The sequence below is a fragment of the Pundamilia nyererei genome, unplaced genomic scaffold, assembly GCF_000239375.1.
Source record: "Pundamilia nyererei isolate P.nyererei 1_Seehausen unplaced genomic scaffold, PunNye1.0 scaffold00067, whole genome shotgun sequence".
Taxonomy (NCBI): domain Eukaryota; kingdom Metazoa; phylum Chordata; class Actinopteri; order Cichliformes; family Cichlidae; genus Pundamilia; species Pundamilia nyererei.
Window position 1 is genome coordinate 2,773,191 of NW_005187468.1, and position 19,121 is coordinate 2,792,311.

The 19,121-nt window shown below is 38.8% G+C and overlaps 2 protein-coding genes across 4 annotated transcripts in view; both read right to left on the reverse strand.

Moving 5' to 3' along the window:
• The window catches only part of LOC102195883 (mitochondrial import receptor subunit TOM40 homolog), a 10,470-nt gene extending 3,813 nt beyond the window's left edge, over nt 1-6,657 (reverse strand). Inside the window, exons 1-5 of the mRNA XM_013911608.1 lie at nt 6,531-6,657; nt 5,610-5,845; nt 5,323-5,483; nt 725-826; nt 500-605 (exon numbers count right to left, since the gene is read on the reverse strand). Coding sequence (XP_013767062.1) covers nt 500-605; nt 725-826; nt 5,323-5,483; nt 5,610-5,845; nt 6,531-6,622 — 697 coding nt within the window. The 5' untranslated portion in view covers nt 6,623-6,657. The remainder of the gene's footprint in view (nt 1-499; nt 606-724; nt 827-5,322; nt 5,484-5,609; nt 5,846-6,530) is intronic.
• A 1,887-nt stretch (nt 6,658-8,544) lies between these two features.
• LOC102196168 (probable ATP-dependent RNA helicase ddx6) lies at nt 8,545-18,686 on the reverse strand. Of its 3 annotated transcripts, none has more exons than XM_005736156.1 (13): nt 18,528-18,686; nt 16,924-17,723; nt 15,705-15,768; nt 15,462-15,566; nt 14,883-15,012; nt 14,338-14,484; nt 13,635-13,729; nt 13,401-13,523; nt 13,175-13,303; nt 10,141-10,321; nt 9,954-10,055; nt 9,648-9,860; nt 8,545-8,973 (listed from the first exon to the last, which is right to left on the reverse strand). In XM_005736156.1, exons 2-12 carry the CDS (start codon nt 17,097-17,099, stop codon nt 9,679-9,681), a joined length of 1,434 nt encoding a protein of 477 aa, XP_005736213.1. In that variant the 5' UTR covers nt 17,100-17,723; nt 18,528-18,686; the 3' UTR covers nt 8,545-8,973; nt 9,648-9,678. The 3 variants fall into 3 exon arrangements, with proteins under 3 accessions (XP_005736213.1, XP_005736214.1, XP_005736215.1); XM_005736157.1 differs by lacking the exon at nt 18,528-18,686 and adding an exon at nt 18,408-18,521; XM_005736158.1 differs by lacking the exon at nt 18,528-18,686 and adding an exon at nt 18,247-18,379.
• Between the last annotated feature and the right edge of the window lie 435 nt (nt 18,687-19,121).

A 19,121-nucleotide genomic window follows, 5' to 3' on the forward strand; every position in this document is an offset into this window, starting at 1 on the left:
CTAGCAATGTATTACTTTCTGTAGGTGAGGCAGCACTCATTCATGGACGTCAGGCGCCCCCTGGTTTCCATTAATGTTTATTAGATTATTAGGTTGATGCTTTGCTTCTCAGACATCACACAATTCAACTCAGCAGCAAGCTGAAATTCAGTCACATCAGCTGTGGTTCTGAAAGAACATCTGGAAAGTGTTTTACTGACACACGAAAGCATGAAAGGCCCAATGACGCTCAATTTATTATTTTGCTATTAAAAAAAAAAAATAATAATAATAATAATAATCTTCCTTTTGGACCTTTGTTTATTGAACTATCAGGTTTCATATTCATTATTAAGAATAATATTTTTGTATTTCATTTTGCAGCACATTTTTTACTTTGTTTTGTTGCAACTTCTGCTACAGTTTTGTCTAGGTCTCTCTTGGAAAAGAGATTTTAATTTCAATGTGACTTTTTCTTCAATAAATAAAGGATAACTGATCAAACTAATCTTTATCATACCAGATCCAACAAGTACATCTGGATTTCCGAGCGTCACAGCAGATGTGAAGTCCTCTCCTCGATACTCCATGTCACACTGCCAGTTCACAAACTTTTGCTGCTGAGTCTGCAAATAAATAAATAAAAAGAAAATATAAAATACTGAAAGGACAACAAAACATTCACTGAAATGCTTAATAAAAATTCTAAAGGATCACATCTACATGCTATTGCATGTCTACATACCTGTATGGCTATTTTGGAGCGTACAGCTGTTGTAAGATGGTGGATGACCTGCGCATTCAGACTGCCGGTGTTGTCCATGTCTCCAACCATCACTGGGAATGACTAGAGAGAATACCACTTCACTGTCAGCTTTTCAAAACTATGTCAACGGCTGTATAAAATGGCAGTCAGCATCAATAATACAGAATTTGGGGCTGTGAAAATGTGAAGAAAAACAATCCAAGCAGGTGTTTTTGAAGTTTTGAACTCTAATAATACACTAAATGTCAAACACACTAATAATATGTCATTTAAGCCCCTTTTCCATTAGTACCTACTCGGATCAACTTCAATCGGTTTTTCCATTTAGTAAAAGTACTTGGTATCAGGTACTTTTCGATCAGGTACTAAAATGTGACGTCGTCAGCCTGCATGCCACTGATTGGCTGGTCAGTAGCGTCACTCGATGAGTCATGAAGGCATATCATTAACACCATTTTTGAAACCCACCAATAAGAAAAATGGCTACAAAAAACAATACGGTGATCCCTGAGACCGAAGAAAAGGCACAGACTGAGCAAAAGGTATATTCTTGCCACAACGTCCACCTTTTTCGTAGCGTTCGTGTCATGTTAATTACTCTGCGGGACGCTTGGACGTGTTGCTATGACGACAACCACGCATGTTAGGTAGTACTGAATTGTAATGAAAAAACAGTCGATCCAAGTTGAAGTTAGTCGATCCAGGTAGGTACCAATGGAAAAGAGGCTTTAGAGACAAACTCTAAATGAGGGAAAATGCACACAATTAACACCATAATAAAGTTGAGTTATCTTTAATTTAAGCACACTTTGTATGTTTCAGGAGTGGCATTGGTTATTAATAATATAATATAGCACACACAATAATGATTTTTGTCATCACTATATTCAATTGTTTTTGTCAACCACAGGTCACACTTTAATGGTCTGGAATACATCTGGTGTTTAAACAGCTTCCATAATGCTCCAAAATTATGTTTTTCAGTTTTGTTTTGTCCAATTGTTTTGCACGACAAAAATACAGATTTCACATAATTCGCTGATGCTTTACAATTACACAGGACCCTAAATTCCATAAAAAGACCTATCACGTTCACAGACCAACATTTCCTAATGGTCTTGAAACATTCAGTGTATTATAGCCGGTTGTTTTTGATGTCAATATCCACAACTATACTCAAGATATTTATGAATGTCACTGTAAGCCTCATTGTAGCGTATCTCAGCATCCCACTAAATTAGTGAACTATCATGAGGTCCCCTAAATTTTTGAGACAGGCATTTAAGGTGACACTACTTTGTAGGGGTGGGGGGGGAAATCGATACTGTGTAGTATCGTAATATTTTGTTTGCTAATAATGTATCGATACAGGGACAGCAGAAATAGATATTTTGTTACAAAAAAAGTTTTTGTGGACTGGAACTCTGACTTCAGAGCATGTTGATCCTTTTTCTGAGCAAGAATCCTGACATTCCTTCACTGTCCAAATGTGTTTAACTTGTTTTTTGGCAGCAATAAACATGACAGTTTACTTATTTTAATTTAAGACATGTTTTATATTAATTAAGTTTAAAACTTTTTTATTTAATGTTAAAATAAAATATAATTTTATTTTAATTTACTTTCAAATTCTTCAGTTGCTGAATGGGCTGCATAGTTTTCATAAATTGCATAGTTCAGAATAGCTATAATTATACCAGATGGTTGCATTCAGTTAAGTTGGACTAGACTGTAATACAAACCGTTCAGTTTGTCAACAATAAAACTGACTGAAATGAGAGAAAGACTGAGTGTGAGACTTTGATATTAGATAAAATGAATATTGATAAAGTTTACCTTTATGTACAGAATCTGAATATCGCAAAATATTTTAAAAATTGCAATAATATCGTATCATGCGTTAAGTATTGTGATAATATCGTATCGTGGGATGTATGGTGATTCCCACCTCTACTACTTTGGCTCAATAATCCAAATCAACAAGTTAGTTTTTAGGTTAGGTGGCCACATTTTGGTGCTCTAGATGAATTTCTGATGCATATAATATTGCTATTGCTCTACTGTATGTGAACGTCTACAGTTAGTTTCCACATGCATTCAACATATATTGTAATTTTTTCAAAAGAAATTGATAAAAAAAAAAAATGATTATGCACAGATCACTCAAGTCACAGTGACAGACAAGATCTTTTACTGTTTGCATATAAAATGCAATCCCAGGGATCCCAGGAGCTGTGTTGTCCAGGGGCTTTTGCCCCCTGGTAGGGTCTCCCATGGAAAATTGGTCCTGGGTGAGACACCGGACAAAGAGCAATTCACAAGACCCCTAATGAGTAGAGTAGAATAGAATATTTTATGGATAGAATTTTTAGGCATAGCCAAGTGGCAGAAGGCCTTCACTTGGGTGGTCTCAGAATCTTATCTCTGCTTTTCATGGACGATGTGGTTCTGTTTGCTTCATTGGGTGATGGCCTCCAGCTCACACTGGAACGGTTTGCAGCCTAGTGTGAAGCGGTGGGAATAAGAATCAGCACTGCCAAATCTGACGCAATGGTCCTCAGCCGGAAAAGGATGGAGTGCCCACTCTGAGTCAGGGACGAGTTCCTGCCTCAAGTGGAGGACTTTAAGTATCTCAGGGTCTTGTTCACGAGTGACAGGAGAAGAAAGCAGGAGATCGACAGACAGATTGGTGCTACACTGCAGTGAAGCGGACACTGTACCGGTAAGACGTGGTGAAGAGCGAGGCGAGGATAAAAGCAAAGTCGATCTACGTCCCTACCCTCACCTATGGCCACGAGCTGTGGGTAGTGACCGAACGAACAAGATCGCGGATACAAGCGGCAGAAATGAGCTTCCTCTTAAGCGTGGCTAGCCTCTCCCTTACAGATAGGGTGAGAAGCTCAGCCATCCAGGAGGGGCTCAGAGTAGAGCCGCTGCTCCTCCGCATTGATAGGAGCCCGTAGAGGTGGTTCGAGCATCTGACAAGGATGCCTCCTGGGCAAGGTGTTCTGGGCATGTCCCACCGGGAGGAGGCCCCTGGGCAGACCCAGGACACACTGGAGTGATTATATCTGTCAGCTGGCCTGGGAACGCCTTGGTGTTCCCCTGGACAAGCAGGACGAGGTAGCTGGAGAGATTGATTTCTGGGCTTCCCTGTGGGAGCTGCTGTCCCCGTAAACCAGCCCCCGGATAAAAAGAAGAAGATGGATGGATGGATATAAAATATCACTAATCATCCATTATGGCTTATTAGACATTTATGTGAAAATTCACACTGAAGTAGAGATACACTATTAATGGTGATCACGAGTTTGACTTCAACCAAATAAATGAACATGATCAAGTGATATTAAAAATGTGTTCTGCCAATCAAACACAAAACAAAATCAAAGAAATCGCTCTCTAAAATTACCCCCTGATGAAGTCCCCTGCATATGCCAAATAACAGCTGTTACCTGCACCATAAAATGTATTGGATGTCATCTGAACAAGTATCACTAGATTAAAAAGTCAAACATCTGGTACAACAGAAGGTGTGGAACTTGTTTCTCAAAGCAGATTATCATCCGTTGGTTTATAAAATACTGAGAATTTAAAACAAGTGACATAAACCAAGAACAAACAATGTGCAAAAAGTATAGCAGACTCACGTCTGTGTGGCAAAGTCACACAGCTAACTGTAGTAAGATGATTGCATAAAGGCAACGTAAACAATGCAATTGTTTCTTATTGAAATCCTCCAATAGCAGGTCAGGTGTCCAGAAAATCCAGCATGTACAGTTTATCCACCCAGCTCATGAAGACATAGTGAAATTGCCAACACGTTTTACCAAAGATATATTCATCCAGTAAACACAGTGATTAATGAAGGCTTTAGGAAAATAGTCAAAATACTGGACAAAGATGTGTTAACCCTTAAGCATTAAGCAATACTAAAATAATACTAAAACAGTAGGTCGTTTCCTGCATAATCCTACCTTTTATTTTCATTTGGCTACACTCAGGGATGGCCACTTTAGTTTGTTTTTTTGTGTTTGTTTTTTATCCTGTAGTTTGGACACAACTTTATTTAGTTCAAATTCAAATGTTTGAATGACACAAGACAATATATTTCACCTCAAAGAGGTGAATAAACACTTTAAAAAGATTTAATTAACAGGAATTTAGCACAATATACAAATACAAAGAGTGTCCTGTTTGTTTTGATTTTATCTTACACTTTGGTAAGTTTTCTATTTTTCTTCCAAAAGATGCACGGAATCTAGGTGACTTATTTTTTGCAAAGCATTGTACATAAGGAATGTAAGGCAACATGAATATAAAAGCTATGCTACATTTACATGACAGTGCAAAAAAAAAAAAAAAAAAAGAAAAAAGACAATTTTGTTCTAATGATTATTCGTGACAAATAACCGCGACCTCAATAATATTCATGCATTTTAAATGAAATGTTGATGTATTTATGGAATTAACATTAAATTCTGTAAATATTACAAAGATTTACACACAACGGTCAGAATCACATCAGTAGTATGTTAAGGCAAAGGCAAAAAAAAAAAAAAAGAAGAGAGCATTACCTCTGCTGGCCCAGTCTGTTTACTGCCTACATAGGTAGCACCAAATCGATAACCAGAATCACCCAGGGTGCTGAGGGTAACAGTATGGCTGACCTGGAAGTGGTTACTCAAGCCTTTGTTGACCACTAACCGCACCCCTTCCATCTGAAGTGGAAACACCTCTGAAACAAAGCAGGGAGAACAACACGGCTTAACAATGACACTTGATGCAATGATACAACAGCATAATTATGATGCAAAAGTTGAAAAACAAATGAAGAAATGCAGAGAGCGCCTCATTTCCAGACCTTTACATTTGCGGTGGCATTCGTCATATGATCCTGGATTTGGGAGAGAGGCTTGTGCATCTGCCGTCGGCTGGTCAGATCCAGCTGCTGGAGGGACGGAAGACACTGAGGGCATAGTGAACCCAGGAGGGACCGACACCAAGCCTGGCACCCCTTGTCCACTTCCAGCTACAGCTGGGGCTGGACTGGGGGAGGCGGCAGCCAACACACTGCCCATAGTTTTAGATGGTAACAGCCTATTGAGAGAGACAGGCAGTGTATAAATACATTATTGTTTCAAAACAGCAATAAAAGCTGCATATTTGCATTCAGATTACTAACTGTTAAACTGATCTTGTAGAAATGGTCAAAAAGTAAATTTGAACATGAACTGCATATCCTGTGAGGTAAATACACAAATACATACACGCGCATATTCTGCTGAGAGATCTGTTACTCATGCTTCATACAGTATATCTGTAAGCCCTTTAGTAACACGGAGCTCTTAAAGCATTTGCTCACAAGACTTCAGCGACCATCAACACCGCTACCCTCATTGAAGCATTGGTGCAGCATGTTGGTTTCAGCTAAGGCCCAATTTAGTTAGACTCTCGAGATTTTAAATACAATAAAAACAGTATAACCTGATAGTAAGACATGTTGTACTGCAGTTGGTTATTTGTTAGTTAAGCCACATATGGATTTAAGCCACCAGCTGACAAAACTATTCAGCAGCATTTAACCTATGAATGCTAAAGCGAGCTAGCAGAGGTTGGTTAGCTAACTGGCTGGCTAGGTAGCCATGTGGAATTGACCACGAGATCTATTCGCCCATATGTGAATAGAGCGGTAACTAGATTTACGACGCAAGACAGAGTAACGCCATGAAATACCCCCCCTGCCCCCAAATGACAAAACACCCCCTTCCTTTCTGCGGTTTACCTACTTACGGTGACGGTTTGGGTCCAGGGTAGTTCAACACCGGTAAAGTTCACGACAACGTCAGTGACCGTAGTTGACAAGGATCCGCCCATTACCAGACTCGTCTGTGCATTGGCTCATGTGCATCTCATGCCGGCAACAATTGGCTGAAGCTAGGACAACCCTTTTGTAGTGACGTATCATTAGATTCATTTACTGAACATTCGCATAATTCGGCCTTTCACTGAAAGACATTCCAAGGGTATGGAGCGAACAGGAGTGTTTACACAATTATATGCGAGGAACAAAAATATATTAATTATACTAATATGAAAATACGGGTTTTGTGTATTTTTCAAAAAGAATGGGATCATCTCCCAGTGGACAGGGTTATTCAAACAGGTTCTAACTAAAATGTAAATAATGAAATGTTATACTGCATTTTAGGCAAATAAAAGACAGATTTATGGTTTGACTTGGATTCTGTCTTAGCAAGAAATATTAGGTTACATGGATCAGGCTTACACCAAAATGCAATCATTCATGAAATTAAAAAAAAACAAAACAGAAAGTGCAGCTGTGGAGTGCAGTCACTTGAACTTTTTATCTGCTTGGAATTAGCATTGCAACACCTGATTTTAAAAAATAAATATAGTCAAGAAAAACATGGTTCATCAAGCCATAGAGATAATTTTCTTCTAAGAATAAAACAAAGGATTTCTGTTCTAATCCAGTAACCAAATCCACATGAGTCCAATTACTAGTTCAGACACTGGAAGAAAAATACAGATGCGCATGACAAAAATGAGTCCCCTCCCTGGGTGCTTAGCACTAATGTGAAAGTCAGCCAGAGAAACAAACATAAATACATATTTTAAATAGATGATGACCCAATGACACATTCATTGGAGTGTAAATGTGTGTGAATGCTACAAAGCAGTTTGCCATAGAAACAAAGTTGCGGTGTGAATGGGTGAATGAGGCATGCTGTTTAAAACACTTAGAATGCGCCACTAGAATAAAAAAGTTCTATATACAAACCAATCCCTGATGTCAAATAGTTGAAAAGTCATTAGTGTAGTTACGACTACTGATATGTGACATGTGCTACATGAAACGCATTTATTAGTAAGTGCAACATTATTGAAACTTTGCTATTAGAACTCACAACTGTTTGTACTATTGGTGACGAAAAGAAAAAGTGTAATGTTTATCATAAGAAACGGGTGTCAAGCTTTGTGCACTGCAGCAGCACAGCAGCCCTTTTTAAAGGTTCGTCAGAGGAAAGAATTTTTTGCCATTTTGGTTTATGAAGGTTTGTTCCAACTCGTGCTCTTCTTTGGTCTCTTTGTGTACTATATTCCAAAATATTAGGTGCGTCTCACAATTAATGCAAATATCTTTAGTAAATCAAGGGGCAGAAACTTCACCTGTAAAGGCAAGAAGTGGTCACACCATTCAGATTTTCTGCCCAATCATCTGAATGTTAATGAAATGGTGATGACAAGAATGAAAGGATTACTGGTGCTGATTCCATTGTATTTTCCACACAGTTTGTCTCAGTGTTACAAAAATAAACCCCGGGAGACTGCTTGTGAGGGTAAAAATGCTAATGAGAAGGGTCAAGTAAGAATGGCCACATCTGTTCTAGCTGACAGAAATAAGGAAGTTGGGGAGAGGGAAATTTTTTTTCCATGTGTGTCATGTTGTAGCAAATGTGTCCAGACAAAAACTGTGGCTTTACCCTAATGCAGTATATGCAAATTTTATATTGAATGGTCTTTCAATCCTTAGTTTCTGCTAAGATTTTAAAAACCTCCACAGAAGAAGGGTCAGATTTCACACAAGGCCTGTGAAAGTAATGCAGTAATGTAATAAAATACCAGATTACTTAATTCAATACTGCAGACCATGCATCAAATTAATTTGGGGTTGGTGATCTTCAAAACTTTTTTTAAACCGATAAAATACATCATAATACTGAGCATGTCATAATTATCACAGACAGTATAAGAAATGACCAAACGTACGTGACCAAAGTTGCAGTTTTTCTTTATGTCACTGGCTCAAATGCATTTCAGCAGGATGTGGACACAAACATTGTAGTTCACAGTTGGCACTATCCACCGAGTTCACCTTTGGTTACGGTTTTATTCTTACAACAAAGCACCAAAAGCAGATCATTTCAATAGTGGCTGAATTTGGTGAGGTCCTTCAACCTTAGCTCAAATCACATAGGCATGATTTCTAGCAGTGTAGTCTGCCACACTGATAGAAATCACTGTCCATGCTCAACTGGGAATTTTCTGTGGGACACCAGTTTACTAGTAAACTCAAACAGGAAATGAAAAATGTACAAAAATATTATTTTGAGGGAGGAAGGAGCAGAAAGAAAATCTTCACTTTGAATCTTGTGTGATGTGTAGCCAGTATTGTGTGACAAATGCCAGGCACCATGTTTGTTCTGCAAAACAAAAGAAAAAAGCCAGGAATAAAATTATAATCTCCAGTTCCAACCATGTCAATGTGTCACTACTGTAGTAAACCCACAGAGCAGATAGCTGGCCCTGTGTGCAGATCAGCTCTGTCCAAATCTATGCTGACTGTTCTGTAACCCCTTCACCTTTAAATCTTGTAAAGCTTTATATCCTCTTTCATGAAGATTAACTAATCAATTAAAAAGGTTGCTTCAGGAAGAGTGTTCAGATGCACTACATCCTAAACCTAAAATACCCCTATATATGTACTCTTCTTATGGTTCAGAACACAGCGAGCAAGAATATTCTCTCTGGTTTCACCTGTACATGATATACTTTTTAAGCTATTCCTTGCTGATGAATTCACCTCACAATCATAATACTGGAAACACAGAATAGGGCAGTGAATACTCACTGGCCACAGATCAAACAGCTTTTCAGCAGGCGCGTTCAAGGCCAAGCATGAACCCTGAATAACATTTTGATGTAGATTAACTGACAAATGCAATTAAAATCTGTGTTTACACGGTTGCAACAACCTAGTCCTGAGCAACCAAAGGGCAGCAAACATCCCATCTTGTTTTATTTATAAACCAAACTTTTGACTCTTAGAGATTTATTTTTCAGTAATGCTTCAGTTTGAGCCATTCAAGGAACTGACCATTGATTTGTGCAGCTCCCAGTCCTTAGTTTTATGCCTTCTCTTCACCATCTTCTGCGTCAACAGAGTGAAACTCTGCAACATACAGGCTCTTGTCAATGCTGCTGGGTATGGGCTTAATGTCAGTAACCAGCTGGTCCTCAATATTCTTCAAATTGTAGCGATCATCTGAAGTTATGAGGTTGATAGCCAGACCCAAGTGACCAAAACGCCCTGTGGAAAATCAACATGGTGTCAAGCTTGTATTAGTAGTGGTATTACAAACAGTAGCTGTAAACCTAACTTATTGACAAAACGACAGGTTACCTGATCTGCCAATGCGGTGGAGGTAGGTCTCTGCATTTTTGGGGAAGTCAAAATTAATAACCACGTTTACAGCCTGGATGTCAATTCCCCGAGTGAAGAGGTCTACAAGAAAACATGTGCTTACTCAACCCAGTGAACATTTGTTCTTCCACTTCAAATTTTTCAAATGCAAAAACTCTTCACCTACCTGTGCAGACTAGGTTTCTGCACAATCCATTTCTGAAGTCATGGAACACACGGTTTCTGTACTCCTGCATCATCTTTGCATGAATGTAGAAGCATGAATAACCAAGTTGAGTGATTTTCTTTGCAAGAAGCTCAACTCTCTGAGTGGAGTTACAGAAGATGATAGACTGATTGATCTGGAGCTGGAAGAGAAAAATACAAAATGAAGGGTTATTTCACAAAATATGAACAAAACTGTTTTGTTGGAAGCTGTGTTTACATTGCGTTGTATTTTTGTTTTATTAGCTTTAAGTGCAAATTTGATGTTTATCATAAATATATTTCCTTTTTACTTAATCTAACAAAAAAAAAAAAAAAAAAAAAGTGAATTCAAATACACGTTACAGGCACAGTGGCACGCAAAGGCTGGGTCAAAATTTCCATTACTGTGAATAGTTAAGGAAGGAAGGAAGAAAGGAGGACAGCCCCCCCCCAAAAAAGGAAGGATTTGTTCAGTGGTCCTCAGGTCAGAGAAAACAAAGGGCAACAGAAAATCAAAAGGTAAATGCATTACATGATCATATGTGAAGCGACATTGGTGTAACTTCAACTAAAAACAAACAAACAAACAAACCATTGTCTTTTTACTAGGGTCAGTACTGCGTGAACACATTGTAGGAGCCAATTATATTTACTCTATACCTCATAATGGTCCACAGGCTAAATCATTGTATGCCACTGCCGACTTTTCAGTCAGCCTCTAGGTGTAAAACATGAATATGTTGGTTACTGGCAAGCTAGCAATATTTTGGATGGCAGTGAAAGACTGATTTCATGAATACTTTCATAAAAGACATGAAAATGTGTCTTTTTATTTCTTATGAAATGCCTCATTTGTAATTTCATCTCACCTGGACGGTCACAGTATTCTGACAAGGGATGCCCAAACCTGTCTTCTTAGATTTTTCAATTTATTTTTGCATATTTTCCTACTATATCTTCGACCACAACACATGTCATACAACACAAAAAACCCACTATCACCCCAAGGGGGCAGAGTTTCTCTTCTTAATGGTGCAGCAATCCAGTCTTTAAGTGAAAATTTTTACATGTTTTAATACTTTGTATCTTGTTCTATTTAATCTGAACAAGCACTAAAAAAAAAAAAGAAAAGAAAAAAAAAGGCAGTGATCACTGTCGGCCCCTCTCGGTTTTTATTACAACTATTCATTTTAAAGCTCAATTTTTAAAACCTTACGATGTAACTACAGCCGAGCCCACGCGGTAAATTAATGACTAACCTCGTATTGTGGCTGGATTGTCTCAGTTGTTCTCCTGATTGAAGTTTGGTCCATTTAAAGGAGCCTGCTATGGAACTGAATTTGTCCCTAACCATGGGGAACCCTTGCATTAACTTTTATCGAGTAGGGAAAAAGTTAGCGTTCATCAGCTTACTGTGTTTATATTATGCCAACCATAGCTGCGTAGCTAGCCACCATGTAGCACACCATTATATATCAGCTAGCCCAACTTCAATAACCCTGCAAACGTTTAGTTTCCCGTCTTCATTTATCTCAGAAGTGAAAAAACGTTTTGTTTTTTTCAGAAATCCCTAATGCAGAACACGGTATGTCATGTTTAGATGGAAACTAGTGAGCTAACTCCCTGCCAACTTCTAACTCTTACATTTCATAAATTCTGTTTTTATGGATGCCTGGATGTTAAACTTAATTGTTACACCTATTAGAGCAGCCACACTGATCATTTTATTAAAGATGAAAGAGGAAATTTAGACAGTTTGTAACTCTTAGTGACGCCCCAGTGTTTGTTTGACTTTGGACCCAGAAATGGTTAATGACGTCAGACTTAAAGACTGGATAGCACAACTGGTTGGTCAAAACTAGGGGTGCAACAATACATGTATCTGTATTGAACCATTCGATACAGTGCTTTTGGTTCGGTACACATATGTATTGAACAATACAAATTTTTTAAATTTATTTTATCAACTTTTCTTCTGATGATGCTGTCTGTGTTGAGAGCTCAGTGGATCTGCGTTCGACTACTCCGCCTAGGATGCATTGTCGAGTGCAGATCCACAGAACGCCGCCTACATGCATTCACTCAAGCTAGCGAGACAGAACCCTAGTGCAAAGACAAGTGGAAGCAGATTAAAAACAACAACAAGAACACATGCTACAAACTTTACCCGAGTCATTTAGACAGCCATTAGTACATGATTCTAAGACAGCAAAAGAAATAGACAGGACAATTGCTATTTTTTATGCTGTCGACATGCGACCCTTTTCTGTTGTAGAAAAACACTGGGTTTCAGCAAATGCTGAGAGTACTTGAGCCCCGATACAATATTCCTTCACGAACCTATTTCACCGATACTGCAGTTCCTGCTTTGTGCAAGGAGACAAAAGCCAAATTAAAGACGGCAGTGTCAGCAGCACCCAGTGTTGCTCTGACCTCAGACGGCTGGACTTCAAGAGCTACACAGAGCTACTTGACCGTCATTGCACATTACATTGATCTGGAATGGCAGATGAAAAGCAGTGTTTTGCAGACACACATCATTGAAAGTCACACCACTGACGACTTAGCCAAAGATCTGTCAGAAGCTGTGAAAGATTGTAAGTTAGTGCGACCAAATGCTATAATACCTGTAACTACTGACAATGCTAAGAACATAGTTAATGCTGGGCTGGGGGTAAGAATATACCCCACAAGAAGGGTATATTATAGTTTTGATTTTGGAAAGAGACATTTCTCTGTTATAAACTTTTTTCCCCCCACAGATGAGTGATTTGTTGATAAGATAGATTTCTTTTATTATTTTGTTGTTTCAGCAACATCTAATTTGAAAACTGTACTTTTGAGTTAAAAGAAATATTCATAATTTTAATACATTACAGATTAAAAAAGACATGAACATTTTTTTTGTATTGAAAAAAAATATCAAACCGTGACACCAAAGTACCGAACTGAACCGTGATTTTTGTATATTGTTGCACCCGTAGTCAAAACTAATCGAAATTTTGATTACTTACCCTGGAGAAGAGTGTGTTAAGACAGTGTACCTTCTGTCTTTCAGTCACATAGGCATAGTACTGAGTGATGCCCTTCAGTGTGAGTTCCTCCATCAGGTTGATTTCATAAGGCTTCTGCATGTGCTTACTCTACACAAAACAGTTTACAACAACTTAAACCGTTAAACGAGAGTACAAACAAAGTGAATTCTTACTCATGCAGAAGATTTAATGTTTAACATCTTACCATGAATTTTTGCACACTGATGGGAAAAGTGGCAGAGTAAAGCAAAATCTGACGATCCTTTGGCATGAAACTGATGATATTTTCGATCAGGACCACAAAGTCCTGGGAGAGCAACTTATCTGCCTGAATAAAGGGAAGGGGGAGGTAAAACATCAAAAGGAATAGTATGTCCACAAACTTAAAAAAAAAAAAGTCAACAATAAACAATATAGAAAAAAAGAGAGCAAATCGTACTTCATCCATCACCATCATTTGAGTCTTGTCCACTTTTGCCACACCCTTCTTAATTAGGTCCAGTATCCTCCCTGGTGTGGCAATCACTACATGCACTGCAGGAGAAGCAAGCATCAAAAAAAAAAATTTTTAACCAAGAAAAGTATTACTGCCATGGTTACTGGGAGCCATCGTGGCTCAAGAGTTGGGAGTTCGCCTTGTAATCGGAAGGTTGCCAGTTTGAGTCCCGGCTTGGACAGTTTCGGTCATTGTGTCCTTGGGCAAGACACTTCACACTACACTTCACCCGCCAGTGTTCAGCAGCCTCGCCTCTGTCAATGCGCCCCAGGGTGGCTGTGGCTACAATGTAGCTTGCCATCACCAGTGTTTGAATGTGTGTGTCAATGGGTTCAGTGTAAAGCGCTATATGGCCATTGTGTTCTCTGCCCTTTAAGTCCAGCTTACAAACTTTCTCTCTTCCTGGCCCCATTCATTGGAGACTTAAGAGCCAACAAACAAGAGTCAAGATAAAGGAACAATTTGAACCTCAAATACGAACATATTTGCTACTTAGTTAATTAGTCAGATAAGCAATTTAAATTTAACTATATGTTGGGGGAAAAAATAGTAAATATCTTTAACAATATTTAAAAAAAAAAAAAAAAAAGATTCAGTTGCAGCCATAAAAATAACTTTTTTTAAATTGTCTTAAAATGTTAAATACCAGTCTCATCAAGACGCATGATGTCATCCCTCAAGTTTGTCCCACCCGTTGTAGCCATGATCTTGACTCCTCCCAGGTGCTTGCTGAGTTGAATGCTGATCTGGCTCATCTGCAGGGCCAGCTCTCTTGTTGGCACCATTACCATGGCTGGAAGGAAACGCATACAATAAGGGCTGATATTAATGAAGAAAAAATTAAGGTTTCCAGCAGCAGAAAAACTATTGATGGAGTAGTGCAGTGCAGCGATCATAATCAGTATATTATCAATATTTTCCATTAGTTTTAGAGCAACAAAAGAACCACTGATCAAAGTGTGCATGTGTGCAGCTTGAGCACAACATCCCTACAGTAGTCTGCAGTGCTGCAGACTACTGATTCTGCACGGTACTTTCATGCACTACTCATACGCTGTGAAGCCACTAATCATGTACAGTCTGTCGCTACTTTCTTCCACTGTTGTCTAGCCACCAGGCATCATCTTAAACTGTAGTTGGTTGTCTCAACACTGACTGTAAGCCATCAGCCCAGACCTAGAAGAAACTCACCCTGGATATGATCCTTCTTAAGGTCTATCCTCTCCAGGAGAGGAATGAGGTAGGCACCACTTTTTCCCGTTCCATTTTTAGCCCTTGCCAAAATATCTCGTCCTGATAAGGCAATAGGGATGCTCTCCTCCTGTTGGCAGACAAACAAGTCGATTTAGAAAAATGGGCATGGTTCATTAGGCATGAAGCAATGTAAATAGACAGGACTAAAGGATCACCCCTACTGTTTCCTCTAACGGTCAAAAACGCGCAAAGTGACACCAATGTTTAACACTTCATACTTATATGTAATCAGGAGGACTAGAGATTGGACTCATTTAGCCTCCTACTCACTGAAATTAAAACTTGTTCCAGAGTAAATTAATCAAAAATGCTTCTCTTCTGTTTGGTAGCTGCATATTAGTGTTTCTCCTGCTGTTTTTTCCATTTGTGGACAACTTCCCTGCAAAGCATATGGCTGAGGCATGGGGCTGTATCAAGGCAAAGTGGGGGTAATGGGATTCTGTTAAAGGGTGCAACTATTTATACATCTAAATTAACACCAGAAACAGGAACCAGAGTTCTGGCTACTTTATTTACCTGGACAGGGGAAGGTTTCTCCCATCCCATTTCAAAGATTCCCATAAGCAGTTCTCGCTTTAAGCAGTAGTCTTCAAATTCATTTCCCTTGGTGGATGTCACATCCTGGAGAACACAACTCAATCATTTTAGTTTACTGTTTAAAACGATCCAGAGGTTGAGGATTACAGCACTAGATGGCAGCATGGACTGAGTCTAAGTAAGCATGTATAACTATACTTGCGTCTAATGGCAGTCACCTACCGAAGTTTTCACCCTGGTATCTTTTGGAGGAAGCTCCAGGCATTTCTTCCAGTCATCACCAAACCTAGTCGTAATCAGGAGTACAGTTTTTGTAGGGAAGACCCAGACCATATCAAGTGAAAAAAGAAAACAAAATGTTAAAATAAGCACTGCAACATTTAGTTCTTTATTTCATAATCTTCAGAGAGGGAAAAGGGCTTTAAGCAGTGTGATTTGGCTCAACTTGGAAAGATGAAGACCTAATATACTAAAAATACACAACAGCTTAATGTAGTAATTTCTATGGCGAGCATTGGTGAAAGCAACTTCAAAGCAGCACAGCAATACTAAAACTAATGTATGCAAGGCTAATATTATAACTTCTAAGACCCACACAATGGACTAACCAATTATTAGAAGTACTCATTGTTTCAACTAGATGGCAGAAATTAGCCAGATATAAAGAATAACTTTCACTTGTCCATATGTGTATTACTAGTCTAGTTTGTTTTGTTTTTTTTTAATTTACATGTACAATGACAATAACCTATTGTATTCTAAAGCAGTTCTGCTGCTGGCCATAATATTGAAGAGCACAGAGAGCATGCTGACGCCTTTAAAACTGCACTCTGGAAACCAGGGTTATTTTTGATGCCCACTGGTTAAGAAGAACTAAAAACAATTTCAAATTATATTCCTTTGGGTAGGCAGATACTTGCCCTCCACCTGTATGCATGTCCCTGTTTGGTAAGTGGGCAAACATCTAAATAAGTGTTAAATGCAAATCTACTTCTTTTGGTTAATTTATTTTGGATCTTGCTTTTAACACCCAGCTAGCCCTGGTGTGAATGCTGATGATGTTCTAAAATTGTCACATATGCACACAAACCAAATGTGAAGTACATGATCTTCACAAAATTAACAATTCTGTAATTCATGAACTTCCAAACAAAGTACTAAGTGCTGACAACAGCAAAAACATCTTACTGTTAAACCTTAAATTATTAAGTCATGTCAGGACAGGTGCAATGGTAATTAGAGCTGATAGCAGGGATTTAAAAAAGGCTTTGACTGTTTAGAAGATTTGGTGAGAAGTCCTGAACTTTCCCATGGGGTTCTCATGCAGGTTTTCTCTAAAGCACAAGCTGTCAAGCTGCAAAAAATGATTATGTGAGGGAAAAAAACGACACTTTTCTGTTTTCAAAGTAGAAGAGAAACATTACTAAAGCAAGTATCTTACTTGATGCCTCCACTGCTCTGAGGTATGCTGGTCCTTTTATGGGCACTGGGATGTTGGACATTTGACAGGAGTTCAGACTGTTGTCCACCTGTCTTGGTCTGTCCCCTGAGCTGCCCATTTGCTGGTTTGTTCAATCCAGCCATTGGTGCTGGGTTTGCGGTTCTTGCTGTCGCCATGTGTCCAACACCTTAACTGGATTTTCCTCGCAGTATTGTAATATTTCAGCTCAGTTCCTTTTCACTGCTCTACTTTAATGTGCACATGTATTGCAAAACTAAAACGTGAGAAAAATAAAACCCTTTTCTCTTATCTATCCTTTTTAAACCATGTGTTCACAATCTAACATTCAGACCTCTTCATAAAAAGAAGTTTGTGTGTAAATTCTGCCTATTTACAATACAACTCTCCAAAAAGGAGAAATCAATATAAATAGCGTGACTAATATGACCAAAGAATAAACTTGTGTGTGTTTTTAGTGTGCACTTGTGAGTATGAGTTTGACTGTTACATTGACTGAAAATGGGTAGTATTAAAATATGGACAACTTGATCACATATCTAACTGCTCTCATGTTCAAGTATATAACTCGTACTGCTGGGGTTTAATACTGGATTGTTCTTAATAGTGGTCTGAAAAAAATTACAATCCCTGCATTTTTTTAAAGCACTGGCAGGCTACATTAAATTTTGGGGGTCATTTTTTTCGGTTTTCAATTCTCCTGTAGCAAAACGCCAAGATGGAAGCCTACAAAATGTTAAAGGAAATGATGAACAATACACAAGAAACGTAGTCCAGGTTTCCTGCAAGAAATAAACAATGGCGGTTGTTGGTTTTTTTTTTCAGCATTAACAGGCTAGTCAAAAGAGAAGAGCACAAAAATAACAAGCGCTTCAAAGTGGTATTACTCAAAGGCACCTGACCAGATCAACGAAATACATTTCAGATGTGTACCAAAGGCAAAGCTCACCTTTGTTATATTGTGACAAATAATGCTGCCACCACAAGACTGGTGGTAGATGGCAAGAAAGTCTATCAAGTATTTATGGAAATATAAGTAAGAGGAGGTTGAAAAACGTGGAGTTAACATCTTAATTCGGACAACAGCCTTTGTTTTGATGCCGAGGCTAACAACCAGTGTAAACTTAATAACAGCTGCAAGCAGTTTTGAATTTTAGCAGCCAGTGTTATGGTCACTTAGCTAGCCAGTGCAATTGTTAGCCATGTTAAACAACAAAGTAAAGCCAACAGTGACCGACATGTGTTTAGTTTATCCATAAAGTTACCGCTATCGATAACAAAGTTAGCTAGAATACTTTAACTTACACGAGTGTACGCGCCGTTAAAACTTCACGTACAGCTACGTGGGCTTTGCCATCGAGCTAACAAGCTAAGACTGAGTCTTTTTTTTTTCCGGTTTGTGAGAAACTGTTTCAAAATATCTGTCGTTTACAAAGAAACCGCATCTGCATCCGTTTACGTCTCACCCTTCAGCACTTTCATTCAGCCATCCGAGCACGCTGATTCTAGCCTAGGCAGTATACGCTAACGGTGACGCTTAACTCTACCAGTCAGAGAAAGATGCTACCTTTCCCTTACAAACTTACCGCCTGTGTCGTGATTCAACTGTATATCGGCTTTTCGTTTAAGCTTGGTAGGCACTACTTTTGACAAAGGCACAGAAGTTTTTTTTAACCTTTTGTCTCTTCTTTGAGAGAACTGACAATTCAACATGGCCGCGCTCGTTTTTGGGTTGGCTGTTTGAACCAAGGGAACTGCCAATTGGCCAATCACGGGCCTGTTTTCAAACGCCTCAAAAGTTTTAGCTACTCAGCTCAGGCCATCACTGAGGCACCGACTCTGAAGCCCAAAATACTGGCAATATGTAAATATAATGACGCTGACATTAACCTTAATACTTTTATTATTATGATCTCATATGAATGTTGCTTATTGAGGTAGTGAAGGTGGGTGAGCTTAAATACATGCAGTCAGCCCTGTGAAGTAATGACAGTGCACCAGAGAGGTGAAGAAGAGAGGTCTGGCAGGTTAGAGTGGGTGGAAATGAGTGTCAGGGGTGATTTGTGTAAAAAAAAGGATAGCAGCAAGAGTGACAGGGAAGGTGTGCCTGATGACAGTAACACCTTGCAAACACGGGCTCTGACAAAAAGACATGAGAGCTGGAGGTGGCCACTGTGGAA

Excerpts from the sequence above, each read along its gene's own strand:
- LOC102196168 (XM_005736156.1), bottom strand. The coding sequence starts at position 17,099 with ATGGCGACAGCAAGAACCGCAAACCCAGCACCAATGGCTGGATTGAAC. Across the intron at positions 14,485-14,882 it reads TAAGAAGGATCATATCCAGG|CCATGGTAATGGTGCCAACA; the intron begins GTGAGTTTCTTC and ends GTTTCCTTCCAG. Across the intron at positions 13,304-13,400 it reads TCAGTGTGCAAAAATTCATG|AGTAAGCACATGCAGAAGCC; the intron begins GTAAGATGTTAA and ends TGTTTTGTGTAG.